This window comes from Astatotilapia calliptera, chromosome 23 (assembly GCF_900246225.1).
Source record: "Astatotilapia calliptera chromosome 23, fAstCal1.2, whole genome shotgun sequence".
Taxonomy (NCBI): domain Eukaryota; kingdom Metazoa; phylum Chordata; class Actinopteri; order Cichliformes; family Cichlidae; genus Astatotilapia; species Astatotilapia calliptera.
Genome location: NC_039323.1, coordinates 28035879 through 28051824, shown reverse-complemented (window position 1 = coordinate 28051824; position 15946 = coordinate 28035879). Strand labels below are relative to the sequence as shown.

General features: G+C 40.1%; 1 protein-coding gene and 1 non-coding gene across 5 annotated transcripts in view; both read left to right on the top strand.

The window, feature by feature from the left end:
- Positions 1-47: 47 nt before the first annotated feature.
- trnae-uuc (transfer RNA glutamic acid (anticodon UUC)) lies at positions 48-119 on the top strand. Its single transcript has one exon. It is a non-coding gene; the product is annotated as a tRNA-Glu (tRNA).
- Positions 120-223: 104 nt separating this feature from the next.
- The window catches only part of LOC113015604 (glycerol kinase-like), a 29529-nt gene continuing 13806 nt past the window's right edge, over positions 224-15946 (top strand). The window contains exons 1-21 of one of the 4 annotated variants that reach the window (XM_026157640.1): positions 230-482; positions 2272-2345; positions 2432-2538; positions 2628-2705; positions 3609-3688; positions 3859-3996; positions 4085-4194; positions 4323-4389; positions 4663-4680; positions 5951-5986; positions 6097-6164; positions 6251-6293; positions 6387-6467; positions 7481-7559; positions 11426-11522; positions 11600-11684; positions 11778-11898; positions 13198-13341; positions 13443-13529; positions 14675-14761; positions 15404-15946. The exon at positions 15404-15946 is cut by the window's right edge and continues 377 nt beyond it. In XM_026157640.1, the coding sequence (XP_026013425.1) occupies positions 390-482; positions 2272-2345; positions 2432-2538; positions 2628-2705; positions 3609-3688; positions 3859-3996; positions 4085-4194; positions 4323-4389; positions 4663-4680; positions 5951-5986; positions 6097-6164; positions 6251-6293; positions 6387-6467; positions 7481-7559; positions 11426-11522; positions 11600-11684; positions 11778-11898; positions 13198-13341; positions 13443-13529; positions 14675-14761; positions 15404-15414 (1704 nt within the window). In that variant the 5' untranslated portion in view covers positions 230-389 and the 3' untranslated portion in view covers positions 15415-15946. Of the gene's footprint in view, positions 483-1176; positions 1257-2271; positions 2346-2431; positions 2539-2627; positions 2706-3608; positions 3689-3858; positions 3997-4084; positions 4195-4322; positions 4390-4662; positions 4681-5950; positions 5987-6096; positions 6165-6250; positions 6294-6386; positions 6468-7480; positions 7560-11425; positions 11523-11599; positions 11685-11777; positions 11899-13197; positions 13342-13442; positions 13530-14674; positions 14762-15403 lie in introns of those variants that run through there. The other 3 variants (XM_026157643.1, XM_026157642.1, XR_003271137.1) reach the window with 3 other exon arrangements.

Genomic DNA, 15946 nt, shown 5'->3' with positions numbered 1-15946 from the left:
TGTCAAATGGCAATATAAATATCCGACATCACACCCCTTGATTAATGTCCCATATGGTCTAGCGGTTAGGATTCCTGGTTTTCACCCAGGCGGCCCGGGTTCGACTCCCGGTATGGGAACTACTATTTTTGTTAGTGAGTCTGCAGAACTTTCTTGAATCGCCTTACACTTCAGCTCAAGCACCTAATGCTCGTTGAAAATGGTACTTTTTTGGGAACATTGTATTGGTCCGCATGAGACACGATTACAGACAGTTGCGTCATCACTAGTGGCCGCTACGTTTAAAGGCAGCGACTGACCCACCGACTTTGCCTGAGCACGGAACCGCTTCGCCGGTGGGAATAATCGGTTTCCTGTACAGTTCCGTGCCCGTAGCTCCGGGGCTGCCCATGAACGGCACCATGGCCGCGTCTTCCCACCGGATAATGCTGGGGCCACTGGTTGCTGCTATCGACCAGGGCACGAGCTCCACCCGCTTTCTGGTAAGACAAACCGGAGACAGCAGGGGCAGGAGGGTCTCCTCTAGCTAGCGGGTCACATTTAAATGACTGTGGACAGAGCCGCCGGTGTCCTTGGCTGTGCTTTTCATGCGGGAACTCACAGTACTGTATCTACAGAGGAAATCTATATATTCATAACAAATGTCTGGTATCGTTTCACTTTACTGCAGTAGCAGTCTGTGCTCCCTGTAAAAAAACAAAACATAAGATAAACTACCTTATTCATCAAGTTGGATGATCGTGCCTGGTTCTTGTTTTCCCAATAAATGTTGATTCTGAGCTTCTATTGGAATCTGTATAAAGGGAAATTTGTACCATGTAGGCCTCAATTCCAGGAATGGTTGACAAAGATTTGCACATGAAGGACATGGAGGCAAAAGAAGAAGAAGAATAAAGCTAGGAAAAATGCACTAGTTTCAGTTAACAAGTAGTAAACTTTCCTATAAAGTACCGAACTCAAATAGTAATACAAGAAATATAAATTACATAGTATTGCCAAAAAAAAAGACAGAAACGTTAGACCGTATGTATAATTTAATGTATTTAACAAGAGAAAGGAAGACGAGCCACACACCCAAAACAGTCAGCTACTTTTGTTTTAACATGTGTTCTTTTTTTGTTTATGTCCTTGGGTGTGGCTGATAGTTGAGTGCCAAGAGTTTAATTGCTCTGAGTCACCTCAGCTGTCAGATAAAGACACATGGGTGAAGTGAATGTGTGTTCTGTGGCATTTAAACGTTTCATAACAAGTAAAAGGTAATATTTTTGCTGATTTTATTTATTTACATTTTTTTAATGTAGTTTTGCACATTTTATTTTATTTATTGTTCCAGTGTTCTTGCACCGACTGTATCTTTGCATCTAATACCACAAGACACGTGCAGAGGTATTTTTGAAGGTGATAATTGTCCTGGGGTGACATATGCTATGCAGAGTTTACACTGCTTATCGCTTTAACACTTGCTTCCTCTAACACCGGTTGCATATTGCTATGTCAGGTCTGTCTAGGGCGTACCCCACCTCTTGCCCTGTGACAGCTTAGATAAACTCCAGCCCCCAGTAGAAGTGGAAATCACCAGAGACCCCATAATAGTGACATATTGTCACAGTACTTCAGTCACGATACAATATTTTTAACATTTTGGCGATATGCTAAATATTGCAGTAACATGGATTGCAATGTATCATCTTTTTTTTCAACTGCAAATGATGTCTTTAATTTTTTTAAATCAAAAATGATATTATCCTGTAAGATTAAATTATCTCACTTTAGTTATTTTTTTCTTCTGCTAAATCAGAATGTCAAACATACCAACACTGACACTAAAACCTGCGATTATTGTTGCCATAAGGTGGCATTTGTGGATGTAAGGAGGTTTGCTGTCCTATTATTACTTGTGTAATCAAGTCATCGGCCCAATAAAAATTAGCAAGTAGCTTTGTCGAGTTTGTCCAATGTCAATTTAATACAAGTTTTCTTGGCTAACGTCATCTCAAGATAGTGGTGCATGAGATGAGATGTTTGTAATATTCCCAGAGTGTTTTAATTAATTAATTAATTTTTTTCCCTTGATGGCAGCTGCATAGTTTAGAAAAGCAGGTTTGTGATTCAACGAATGACAGTTTAAAGCCCACAGCTGCTGGGAAAATGTAAATGATGGCGTGGAAAAGCCTTTCATGTTGTTGTGCTGAAACAGGAAAAAAAGCAGGCCTGGGAAGCTTTCCCAGAATCCTATCTGTAAAGGCACTGTGACGTTTTGTCTCTTTTAAGGTGTTTAATTCAAAAACAGCAGAGCTCCTCAGCCATCATCAGGTGGAAATCAAACAGAGCTTCCCAAAAGAAGGGTGAGTGATAAAACTACTGAAAATCCTCCACGTCACACCACACATGTTTATCTGTTTTAAAAATGGATTCTTCTCGCGATGTTAAGCTGGGTGGAGGAGGATCCCAAAGAAATCCTGCAGTCGGTGTACGAGTGCATGGAGCGGACATGTGAAAAGCTGACGCAGCTCAACATTGACATCTCCAACATCAAAGGTATGTGTGCATGGGGTTCACGCTGCCACCTGAGCACCATTTTCATCCATTTCAAAGCTCTGAAACCTCTGCTGTTTAAATTTGTCCAGCTATTGGAGTGACCAATCAAAGAGAGACCACGCTTGTTTGGGACAAAGAGACGGGGGAGCCTCTCTACAATGCAATCGGTACAGTCTGATATCTCTGTGCGACTTGTTTGATGTGTGTCCTACAGACCTGACATTAGCATTGAAATAAGCACTGACTTCTTAATGCCGCTTGATATTTGATATTCTATTTATTCGCTTTTTAAATCTTGCTTTTTTGAATTTATTGAGCTATTTGTATAGATAAAGGCACTTTATAGCTCTTTATTATTTTATTAAGCTGTTTACCTGGTGTAACTTGATTATATTCATTTAGACTTTTGTTTATTTTAGCTACTCAATTGAACACCTTCTTTTTGTGTAGTTTTAACATTTCAATGTTTGCTTTGTCATGTTGTTTTAGTTATGAAGTGGTGCTTTTCACTTCTGTTTGAGCCTCATTCACACATATACACTCACACTCTAATGAATGCATTGGGGGCATCTTGGGATTCAGTATCTCTGCCCTCGACTTCCAGACTGGAGGAGCGAGGGATCAAACCACCAATCTCACAATAAGTAGATGACTGTGGTGGAACAGCAGATTCACATCATGGATGTGCATGCTGTCATGTTATTATGGACCAAAACATCTGAGGGATGTTTCCAGCAACCTGCTTGGAAAATGTACCTAATAATTTGGCCAGTGAGTGTATGCAGCCTCTCAGTTCCCTCCAAAAAGCCAACTTTATTTTTATTGGCTCCCCCTCACCTGACTTCCTCCAACAGAATTCCCACCTTTGCATCTTTATGAGGACACAAGAAATCTGGACCCAGCTGGCATCAGCTTGGCACAAGAGCATTTATCGCTTAATGTTTTGGCCTGCAGGGATTTCTGGTTTATGCACTGCCATGTTCAACACAAGCAGCCATGACTGTTACTACATCAGGGTGCTGTTGGTCTGATTGTGGATGTTGTGAAATAACTGCCATGCCTCTATTTAGTGTGGCTGGACCTGCGGACTCAGTCAACAGTTGAGCGGCTTATAAATAAAACTCCAGGAAGAAATAAGAACCACTTGAAGGTAACGTTGATCCGTGTTTGAGTTTGCACTTTTGTTCTGTTGAGTGCAGTTTAGGTAGGATGGTGTTGGCTATTTTCATCTATTTGAGTTTATAATGTTTTTTAATCCCTGTGTATTTTGTGTATGGCCTCGCATAAGAGATTCACATTCATGTCATTGCCACCCTGCAGCATAAAACGGGGCTCCCGATCAGCACTTACTTCAGCGCCGTCAAACTTCGCTGGTTGATGGACAACGTGGACGAGGTCCACCAAGCTGTGGTCTCGCACCGCGCCATGTTCGGCACAGTCGACTCCTGGCTTATTTGGGTAGTCACAGGCTTCCTTCTTTAAGAGAAGTCATAGACATGTTCTTTGAATAAAGTGGAAAACTATATTGACTTTATTTGTGGCGCAGTGTCTGACAGGGGGTAAGTCAGGTGGAGTCCACTGCACGGACGTGACCAACGCCAGCAGAACCATGCTGTTTAACATTCACACGATGGACTGGGATCCAGAACTTTGCAAGTATGAGAGCTGAAAGTCACATCATAGTTATTTATGTATTCTATCATATTGGTGAAGAGGGTGGGGAAATACCACCTATAACACCTCTAAAATTATTCTGCTGAAGCCTCACCTCTCAATGCCATCAGATATTTTGGTATTCCTATGGAGATCTTACCCAGGGTGAGGAGCTCATCAGAAATATACGGCCTTATGGTAAGCATACGCACACTGTCTCTCCTAATCACAAAATCACTATAATCTGTGGTTATATTAACTTTTTACACTAAAGATTTCACTGTTAGAGTGACTCTAGTGTTCAGAGAGTGCATTGCCTCATGCAGCGAGACTCTAAAAGATGATAAGAGTTTTGTTTTGTGTTTGTACTTACCTCAGTGTGCTTTCAGACTGTTTAAGTGCATGAAAGTTGATTGAGAAATTCTTTTAGGCATTTTTTGTGTGCCATTGTCTCTCTTCTCTCACTGGTAGAAAATATGTTCTAGCCGGGTAAGTAAGAACTCACCATCCCTATTTTCCTTCACATGCAAAGCCAACCCATCCTGCTTTTAACCCAACACAAACACACCATCACTCAGTGCATTTCCAAGATTCATATGAAGGCTAATGTTTCCATTAGATTAAGCGTCAAGCATTTAGAGTAGAGGTGGGAATAAGAGTAACCTCTGATAAGATGCTATTGTGACATTTGTGTAGCCAAAGATGGAAAAACAATGTAAAAAGGTAAAAAGCAAGAATTATGAATAAACTGAAGAAAGATCAGCGTTTTCACTATGATGTGACTTTAGTAACTAAATATAAAAGCGTACAGAAAGTGTTTTTTACTTTTAGTCTTTGTCATGCTAGGAAAGGTTTATCACTGCAGCCTGCCTGTTGATGCTTTGGGTGGGCATGTTTTTTGGCTGAGCCCAAATGCACATGGCAAAGCAGCTCTTTTTCTTTCATGCACCCATTATGAGTAGATCCAGAGTGACTGTGCATACACGGAAACTAAATCTTTGCCCTGACTTCAGTAATATTTGCTCCAAAGATTTCCCCTCAGTCATTATAAAGCATTGTTCTTATCACAGCTCATTTTGTTGCCCCCAAGTGACCGATTGCAGGCATTACCATCAATAGAGCAGAGAAACTGTAGAAGTAGAAAAGACCAGTGAGTGTTTTTACAGCCAGTACACAACCATGTCAGCTCTATTGGAAATGTGCTAGATGGACCCTGTTCACTGTGGTGGCATGCTCCTGGGGTGGTTGTCATTAGTGGACCATCTTCTTCTCCTCCAGCATCCCATCTTCTAAATCTCTTCACTCTTGGGCATGATTTTATTTCACCGACTTTTTATGTGTTACCTTTTTAAATGTCATACCGAAGCCACGTGTAGGAGTGAAGACATTTTAGTAGATACAGGTTCACACTCACCCGCCTTTGTTTCCCTCACTGTGATTTCACTGTTATACTAAACTCTGTACAATTCAAATTTCAGCAGTATGTTTTTGTTATTTGGCTTCATACAGTCAAATAATAATGAATCGCCCCCCCCCCCCCCTTTTTTTTTTTTTTTTTTCTTTTTTCAGGCTATTGTTCGTAGTGTTTAAAATTTAGTTTTTGTGCTATTGGTTTAAGATTTTAACAACAACAACAACAACAAAAAAAATCCCAGTTATAATCAGGCATGAGTGTCAACATCTACTTAATACAAGAGACAGTTGATGCCATTTTACTGTTAGGTGCTTATACTTGCTTTCATTTTTTTTCTCTTGCCAGAAATCAGGGGCTCTTTCAGGTATTCCAATATCAGGGGTAAGTCTGACTTAATTTTTAAAAATTTTTTTAATATTGTTTTAGTGTTTGTCATGCAGTGTGAGAGGTTAATCCAATATGTGTATGTATTCTATTTAAAAAATAAACAGTGTCTTGGGGATCAGTCAGCAGCGCTTGTTGGGCAGATGTGCTTTCAGGACGGGCAGGCTAAAAACACGTAGGTGATATTTATAGGTCTGCTTTTTATTAAAACTTGACCCCTTTGCTAAAAATCCAGCTAAGTAGGAGTTTATTATGTTTCAGGTATGGGACCGGCTGCTTTCTCCTGCGAAACACTGGGGTTAAGGTCCTCTACCTAAGACTTGAGTTTAAACACTGTGGTACCATCGTACAGGCATTTACATAGAGTGCTACTTTTCTTGTGTCTGCTGTTTTACAGCCTGTGATGTCAGAGCACGGACTTCTGACCACTGTGGCGTACAAACTTGGTCGGGACAAGCCTGCCTGTTATGCACTGGAGGTACAGTATATACAGCATATATAAATAAAGTGATATTTGACATGGATATCAAAACGATAACGCCCACTTTCATAATATTCTCTCTAATCCTTCAGCTTTTTTCCGAAGTATGGAGGACAAAAACTGCCAAAATCAAAAACACATGATTGACTTTGTTAAAAATAAATAAATAAATAAAAATAAATAAATAACTTAACTTCGTTTTAATAATAATTTGTTAAAACTCTTTCAGGTGTTCCGATATAAGGTTTTCATGATTTTTCATAAAAATCCAATAATTTAATGAATTTCATGTCATAAAACCAAGAAAATGCAAATATTTTAGAAATCTGTCAAAAACGTGTTTAAAGCTAAGAATGACGGAAGTCACGTTTTTATTCTCAAATTTGAGCTGGCACAGTGGGCACTGTATACATTTGAGTGTAAATGTATAAACAAGGTTTAAAAATAATAAATACAACTGGGGAAAAGTGGGCAGGAATTGCAAAGGCAAGATCAATTTAAAAAAAAAAAGAAAAAAAAAAGAAGGAATTAAAGATAAACAAAGAAAATTAAATAAATTATAAAATAAGGGGATTAATACAGATGTGAGTATATGTATGTTGCAGCTGTAGTTTAGCATTTTGTAATTGGTTTTATTTTTTTTTTTTATTGCATTTTGACTTTTTGTTTTTAACTCGGGTTAGTTTCAGAGTGGAGGGCAGATGTCAGAGGCGATATTTAAGGAAATCAGAATAGGACTCACAATGAACACACACATACAATGAACACACCTATCAGCTGAAATTGATTTTTTTTTTTTTTTTTTTTTTTTTTTTTTTTTTTTACTAAAAACCAAGGAAATTTTTAGTTAGCTAAAAAATAATAATTTTCTTATTTATTAAGTGAGCTATATATTTATTTAGATTTTGGCCCGTTTAGTCTTCCAAAGAGGATACAGAAATGTGAGTATCTGTGAAATGACAGGTAATCTGAATATGTATTGTTTTTGTTTTCCTGCTCTTTGCTGTCAGGGCTCCGTGGCCATCGCTGGAGCTGTGGTCCGCTGGTTGCAGGACAATCTCGGGATCATTGGATCATCTGAAGAACTTGGTAGGTTCTGCTCTTGGTTCGGGGCATGTGGTGTATCCGGATTATCTGTAAAAGGAATAATAAAAGTTGACTTTGTACATGTATAGAGATGGACCGATCCGATATTGCGTATCGGTCCGATACTGACATAAATTACTGGATTGGAGCGACTGCCTCTTCTCTCTCCCTCCGTCTCCTGCTGCTACTTCAATCATGAAACTGATCAATGATCAGCTGATCGGCTTTTCTGTCGTGAGTCCGTCTCTCTTGTTTGTCTATCGCCTACTTCGGGCCAGAATGAGGAAATCAGCGGCTGAACAACAGCAGCGCGTTTAAGCTTGATAAGCTGTTTTTAGAATTTATTTACGTTCTACACCAGGATCCTTAATAGTCAACGGTGCAGTAGACTCCATACTTGAAATGTGCAATTCACTTGTATTTTTCTTTTTATTCCTATTTATTCTATTTATCCCGTGTGTGTGTGTGTGTGTGTGTGTGTGTGTGTGTGTGTGTGTGTGTGTGTGTAAAATATTCGACCTTTGTTAAGCTCATTCACAGTAACTCTTAACACTGTTAAGCTGTAACACATTAAATATTGAAAAATACACTTTTTCCAGTACGGTACATTCAACTTCCACAAATCCATCAAACTCTTCACCTTCAGTGTCTGAGTTAAACAGCTGGGCAATTTCGGCATCAAGCATGCCCGGATCCCTCTCATATGGCTGGGCGATATGACCCAAAATTCATATCTCGATATTTTTTAGCTGGATGGCGATATAAGATATATATATCTCGATATATTTTTTTTAAAGCCATAAAGTAAGAACAAAAAGAGAGTTCTTAGTCAAAGCTGTGTCCCAGATGTCACACAGGCACTTTTATTAACATAGAACAGATGTACATAAAATTTACTCAAAAATAAATTATGAGCATTTATTAAATAATAATGCTCCATAAATAAAAGAAAACAATGTTGTTTTTGTGCATAACAAAAAGCTCACAATTGTGCAGTCAAAATGTAAACTAAAAGACGCTGAGCATAATAACAAAGACGGACAGATTTCACAGCTGCTCTGTTCCCAAGTTTTACTGCGTGACTGACAGCCTGGAGTTTGAAATCCGCTTCGCAACCACGTCTCTTAACAGGTGCCATTTATGGTCCTTATACACAGTAGGGTAATATTACGTTGAAGCACAGTACGTATCACTCCGCGAGGCTCAGCCGTAATGCTCCGACAATCCATCAAGCGGTGCAGCTCCGTAGCTTACCAAAGTCGTACTAAAACGTTTTTTGACAGATTGCTGAGCGCCGTGTTCCACATAAAATCGGTTCGCAGTCATCAAGCACAACCAGAATTCATACATAAGGCGCGCTGTCAACTTTTGAGAAAATGAAAGGATTTTAGTCCGTGCAGCACCTCTGGGCTGCATGGCGTTAGCGTGGTTAGCTCGTTAGCGTGGTTAGCTAGCTAACACGTTGACGCCGTCCAGCCCCACGAACGGCGATGTGCAGTAACTCGTTAACGGAGATTTGCCGTGTCCATCTTGTCGCTTCCTGCAGGTGAAGCGATGGGGGAGGAGGGGAGGCCGAGTAACGTTGCGTAAAGACGAAAGTGGACGAAAGAGAGGCAAACTTGCGGCTCCACATAGACTATATCGATATAAAGGATATTGTCACATCTTATATCTCGTATAAAAATATATCGATATTTTTTAAAAACTCGATATATCGTCCAGCTCTACCCTCTCATCATTATCTGAATCAGTCTCGTTGCTTTTACTTAGCTGTTCAGTGATTATTCCAGCCTTCGTGAAAGCTCAGACGACACTTGAGACTGATACCTTAGCCCAAGCATCCACGATCCATTGGCAGATAGTGGCGTAACTCGCTCGGCGTTGCCTCCCTGTCTTCGTGAATGTGTGTTCGCCTTCTGTCATCCAATGCTCCCACGCAGCTCGTAATTTAACTTTGAACGACCTGTTGATACCAATATCTAGTGGTTGGAGTTCTTTGGTTAATCCACCCGGAATGACGGCAAGCTCCGAATTAGTTTTCTTCACTTGGGTTTTGACAGCCTCGGTGAGATGGGCGCGCATGGAGTCGTAGATCAAAAGAGACGGAGATTTGTGGAAAAAGCCATCCGGTCTCTTGACATAAACTTCCCTCAGCCACTCGCTCATTTTCTCTTCGTCCATCCAGCCCTTTGAGTTAGCCTTGACGATGACGGCCGGAAACCTTTCTTTTGGCAAAGTCTTCCTCTTGAAAATGACCATGGGTGGTAGTTTCTGGCCATTAGCTTGGCAGCCCAGAACTACAGTGAAGGATGACTTCTCGTTCCCTGTGGTGCGTATAGATACCGTACTGGTCCCTGTTTTCTCGACAGTACGGTTCACGGGGATGTCAAAGGTGAGGGGGACCTCGTCCATGTTAGTGATGTGTTCTGGCCGGATCTTCTTTTCAGTGATCTTATTCTGGCAGTAGGTGCGGAAAATGGCCAACTTTCTTTGTAATCGTTTGGCAGTTGCTGTGAGACAGTAGTTCTTGTGCGGATTGAGAGATTATGCCTTTTCATAAAACGGAAGCACCAAGAATGTCCCCCTCGAAAGTCGTTGATCTGCATGTCACATGCTACCGCTGTTGCCTTGAGTCGAATAGAGACTGTAGAGACACTTCTACCTGCTGTTCTCTGTTCAATAACCCACTGTTCAATTTTGTCCTCTAACTGCGGCCATCGCGCCTTGTTCCCTCGGAGACTCCTTTTGGTCTTCTTTACTTGTTTTAGGTCATCTTTTTGCTTCCTCCACTTGCGCACCATGGACTCATTAATGCCGAATTGTCTCGCAGCTGCTCTATTTCAACTAATTGCTCGAAGTTTAAAATCAGCTTCGTAAGCGTGTCTCTTCGCGGGTGCCATTTTGGAGTCGTTATACACACACAACACGGTAATGTTGTGTTGAAGCACAGTACGTATTACTCCGCGAGGCTCCTGGCAACGGTAACCGTAATGCTCCAAAAAGTGGCGCTAAAAATCTTTTTTTGACAGAGTTTTGAGCATAGTGTGCCACATAAAACCGGTTCGAGGTCAGTAAGCACAAACCAAAATTCATACATAAGGCGCACCAGATTATAAGGCGCACTGTCGATTTTTGTGAAGATTTAAGGATTTTACGTGCGCCTTATAGTGCGGTAAATACGGTAAAATGTCTGGCTTTTAATAAATAATTATCTGAATCTTACACCCAAAGTTTTAATCTGATGTAAAATGTATAGAAGTCCATTACTGTATATAGTAACTATTAAGTCTAATATACCCTAGTAAGCTATAGTACTTTTTCCGTTGGGAAGGTACAATCTGTGCAGTCTGCAATTCTGTTGAAGAAAGATGTTGAATCTATTTAATTATTTTTGGAAAATAATTTATTTCTGTGCATTTTTCATTTTCTTTTCACACTGCATCAAATTAAAGTTGATTACGTCGATTAAGCATCATGAGGTGGAGGGTGGGTGGTTCCCTATTTTATTTATTTATTTATTTATTTATTTATTCATTCATTCATTTTTTGCTGGGAGTTTTAGAACCCTATTAGTTAGGTTGCTTACTCTTTAAAATACCAGAATAGGAAGGATGGAGCAGGTTTAAGTTTATTAGATTGATCAGTTTTGCTGAACTATGAAATATTTTGGGTGCAGTGCATTTTTTGCATACAGGTATAACAGAATAGCTTTAGTGTTTTGTTTTGTTTTTAACTTGAGTATGAACTTATACAAAAAGCAGCAAGACATTAAAAAATGTATAAACTAGACAGCTGTTTATGACATCAGTGTTCACAGAATTTTTACTTCATTTGCCGTTTTGTGTTTTTTGTTTTTTTCCCCACTGCAGAGAAGTTGGCTGCTTCTGTCGGCACATCTTACGGCTGTTACTTCGTTCCTGCGTTTTCGGGCCTTTATGCACCTTACTGGGAGCCCAGCGCACGAGGGTACTGAGACTGTGGTGAACATCTTAAAGCGTCTGCTGAAATGCACCTGTCTGAATCAAACTTTCTCCGTGTCACAGAATCATTTGCGGGCTAACTCAGTTCACTAATAAGAGCCACCTCGCTTTTGCTGCTCTGGAAGCCGTCTGTTTCCAGACACGAGAGGTACGCGCTTTGTTCTCTTGAAAACTAGTGTTCAGCTAGTGAAATGTTTGCCTTTGCTTTAAAAAAAACGCATTGATATGATGATGTGTGCAGATACTGGACGCCATGAACCAGGACAGCGGCATCCCGCTGACACAGCTCCAGGTAGACGGAGGAATGACATCCAACAAGCTGCTGATGCAGCTGCAGGCGGACATCCTCTGCATCCCTGTTGGTAGGAGTGCCGTTCACTCCGCCCAAGTGTCATGCCACAAGGAAGTTGACACGGTTATTTGTTAAGCACTGACCAAACCAGTCATGCAACCACAAGTTATATCTATTTATCTGATGTAAAACTACTGAACAAGAAATGCCTCTGAAGTTGAGCCACTAACATAAGTGTTTTTTCATATGTAGTATGATGTATAATAGCTCATTCATATATACATGTATTTGTCATTTTTCTGTTGTTGTTATTATTATGAGTAGGGATGGGTATTGATAAGATTTTCACGATTCCGATTCTATTTTTGATTCTGTTTAACGATTCGATTCTTTATCGATTCTTTTTAAAAAAGGAGAACACACAGGTCGATTAGCTTAGAACTTTGTTTTATATCTTCTCTTTGAACAAGATAGAAATTTAGGAGTAACATGGCCTTACAAACCCAACAGTGAGATCTTAAGAGATCCAGCCTACGGCTCTTCAATGGGGTGTCACAGGGACCCCAGGAAAAAAAAATTGTAAATGTAAAATAATAAAATAAATATTCTTCTGTAGCAATAACAAAGTTTAACATAAATTATTCTGTAGCAATTACACAAGAATATCCAGTAATGTCCCTGCCTACAATTAAACACATTCACTTACCAAAGTCAAATTGGGGGCATCTGCTGGCAAATGGGTGCAAGCCTTTGACCACAAACTTAGTCACTGCTCGGTGACATTCATCTATCCTGGCCTGAAAGGAGACGCTACCGGTAGACTGCAGCGAGAACTGCCAGCATCTGAGCCAGACTCTGTCAGTCTCTCTCATCATGGTCACCTAAATGCACAGTAATGGCAGGTTTTGTAATAAGGCAGATCGCGCTAACATAATATGCACTGTTAGTTGATTATTTACCTGCCGCATTAACGGGAGAGGACGTGCAAACGTTACCGCTGCTGCTGGGTTGAGATTCACGAGAGCGGAATTAAAAACACGACATTCATTTAAGGTCATTGTGTGTTTTGTGAGCAAATGCTTTTGCATATTCGGAGTGTTTCCTCCCTTAAATGAAACATCTACTTTGCAAGTATTGCAAGTTGCCCAGTGGTCAAACTTTGGAGCGTTTGAGCCGCCATGTTTCCTGCCAGGTAAATGATGCTCCACAACGTGGTGACGTCATTTGGGGCGACTGGAATCGATAAGGGAATCGTTTGCAAAAATGGCAAACAATTCCAAGGAATTGAAACAGTGGGAACCGGTTCTCAACAAGAACCGGGTTTCGATACCCATCCCTAATCATGAGTAAATATAATGTCCATTTCCAGTGAAACCATCCATGCCTGAGACCACAGCTCTCGGTGCAGCGATGGCAGCAGGAGCAGCAGAGGGGGTGAGCGTTTGGAGTCTGAACCCCGAGGACCTGAGCGAAGTGACGTCAGAGAAGTTCGAACCTCAAATCAACCCCGAAGGTACGTTGGGCTGCTGCCAGAGCTCTGGCTGGCTGATGAGATCAGATAATGCTTAAAATATGCGATGCTTAAAAGTAAACACACTTATCTATGTTCTACAGAGAGCGAGTTTCGATATGCTCGGTGGAAGAAGGCTGTTGAGAAATCCATGAACTGGGAGACGATGGAGCCTGTTTGCAATGGAAACGGTGGGAAGCACTCACAGCTCAGAAAAGGTTTAAACTCCAAGACGAGGCCATAAATCAAAAAACAATACCTCAAACAATAAAAGACACATTCATGTATTTTGACGCCTGTCGTTTAAAAAAAAAAAACGTTACTGCCCTGATATTACTGATAGGTGATTTTAGTCAAAACATTATGAAGCTCATGAGTTTATCCACGGCTCAATCTGTAATCTGGTATAGTCAAATTAGGTGATTATTATGCTGTATGGGGATGTTCTTCTGTTGTTATCAGAAGAACATCCCCATTTGTTTAACTAACACTATCATGCAGCTGTGTGCTTGCAATGAATATTTTTAAAATATTGTTCCTGAAAAACTCATTTATATGTTCAAGAAGCTAAGATAACATGCAGTACTGTGCAAAACTCTTGTACTATGTTGAGGTCCGGGCTCTGGGGTGGCCAATCCATGACTGCTTGGGTTTTACTGTGCGTTTTTCTATCTAGGTATGCTTTTCCTTTATCAGCAGTGTGTTTGGGATCATTGCCATGCTGATAAATGAAGCTGCTGCCAATCAAAGCTTAAAATCGGTTCTTTGAGTAGACACAACACTGGTTCATCCCCTGAGTTAGCACAAACAAAAATCATTCCTCTGAAAATAGGCAGGTACAAGGACTGGACTGAAAATGAGTGAAAAAGCAACCAATGTCCAAAGAACACCTTTGAAAGACCTTGAAAAATTCTGGAGAACTGTTGCTCAACACCGCTTAAAGAAAAGAAACTCTGGGTGCATGGAAGCAAAAATCACACTATACTGATTCTAAGATATCTATGTTTATTCCTAATTAATGTTACAATATATATTTATATTATTTGAATATATTTATATTGTTCAACTTTGACATCTAACATATGTGTTATATTATTATATTCAGTATTGTTCTGGTAAATTTACCAGTATATGGATCTTTACCTGAAACCCAAGCAGTGCAGGGGTTTGGTAGTATAAGGAAATGACGAGTGGATCAAGACTTTTGCGAAGTAGTGTATATTTTCCTATGTTACTACAGTGTGCAGAGGTAGAGGCCATTTTGACTTGTTTTTAGTTCGCTGCTCAGAATCATCGTCTCTCTTCTTCTCTGTTCCGTGCTCGTTTCATGGAAAAGGTGAAACCAGTATCTTCAGCAGCGTCCCGCTTGGCTTCTACATCATTGGCAGCATGCTGATGTTAATTGGAGCGAAATACCTCACAGGTCAGTATGTCTACTCTATACTCATACGTGATGCCAGTGTTTACGTGTGTCACAGGTGGAGCAGATGTCTCGGGTGCGCAGCTCCAGTTGCGAGCACAGAAGCTCCACCTACCTGTTGTTTGCATTTACAGGAATGTTAGCTTAAAGGGAGGGTAATGGCAGCTAAAAAGGCTTGTTTCAGTCAGAGCATGAACTGATGAGGTGAAGCAAGTTCCAGGAAATGAAAATTATTTTGAACAATGACTCATTAAAAACTGCTTTGATAGAGAGACAGAATAAAAACAAGTAACTGAGGGTGTTGTAGGTAAACATTGCAGGTTAAACATGATGAACTTTTTTGGAAACAAGTTTCCAAAGTCGCTCAATTAAAGTTCAGATTTCCTAACTTGACAACTATCACTCTACATAATAAAAAGAGCTCTTGTTCCATCCTGTTCATGGTTGTAGTGCCAGCTGTTCAGATTTTTAAAAACAAATTACCAATTTACCTTTGCAAGCACTCAATTGGAACAGTTTGACGTTAGGTGAGCTTTTGTGTTAGTACTTATTACACTTTTAAAAAGCCTTACTATTTGACAGCTCTAGTGGAGAGTAAACCTTTCTCAAAATGAAATGTGTGCCCCTTTGTTACTTTTCTTTCAGGCCACAAGTAGACTGTGATTTCTGGAGGCATTAAATTGACGTGGATGGGGGGGAGAGGAAACAGGACCAGCGCTTGTGCTCTTGTTGAAATCTTACCCAAAAATCATTCCAGAGAAAGACACAGACCTCCTGCTGAGCCTCACCGCCGAGTACGAAATCAGGACAACTCTGACTAACGGGACATCTTCAATATCATTTTCATGGTTATTTAATTTTTAAAAAATTATATTTGTGGCAAAGAACACATCAGTACGGTATCCATTAATTTTAGCAGCATTGCACATGCAGTGTTTCCTTTCCTTTTTTACAGGGTGATGCATTTCTGACTATTTATGTAGATACTTGTAAATGTGTAAGTGCGAAATGCTGTCTAATTTGTTTGTCACGGTTAACCTTGAACTGTGTAACCCTCAGACCCTCCACAGTGAGCTACAGGAACTTTTTTTAGAGCACTTTATAATTTTTTTTTCTTTGTTTTTGTTTAGACGATCTGTCCTAACGAGTCTTTGTATGGTGTATATGTATTTTTTCTTGTTTTGAACA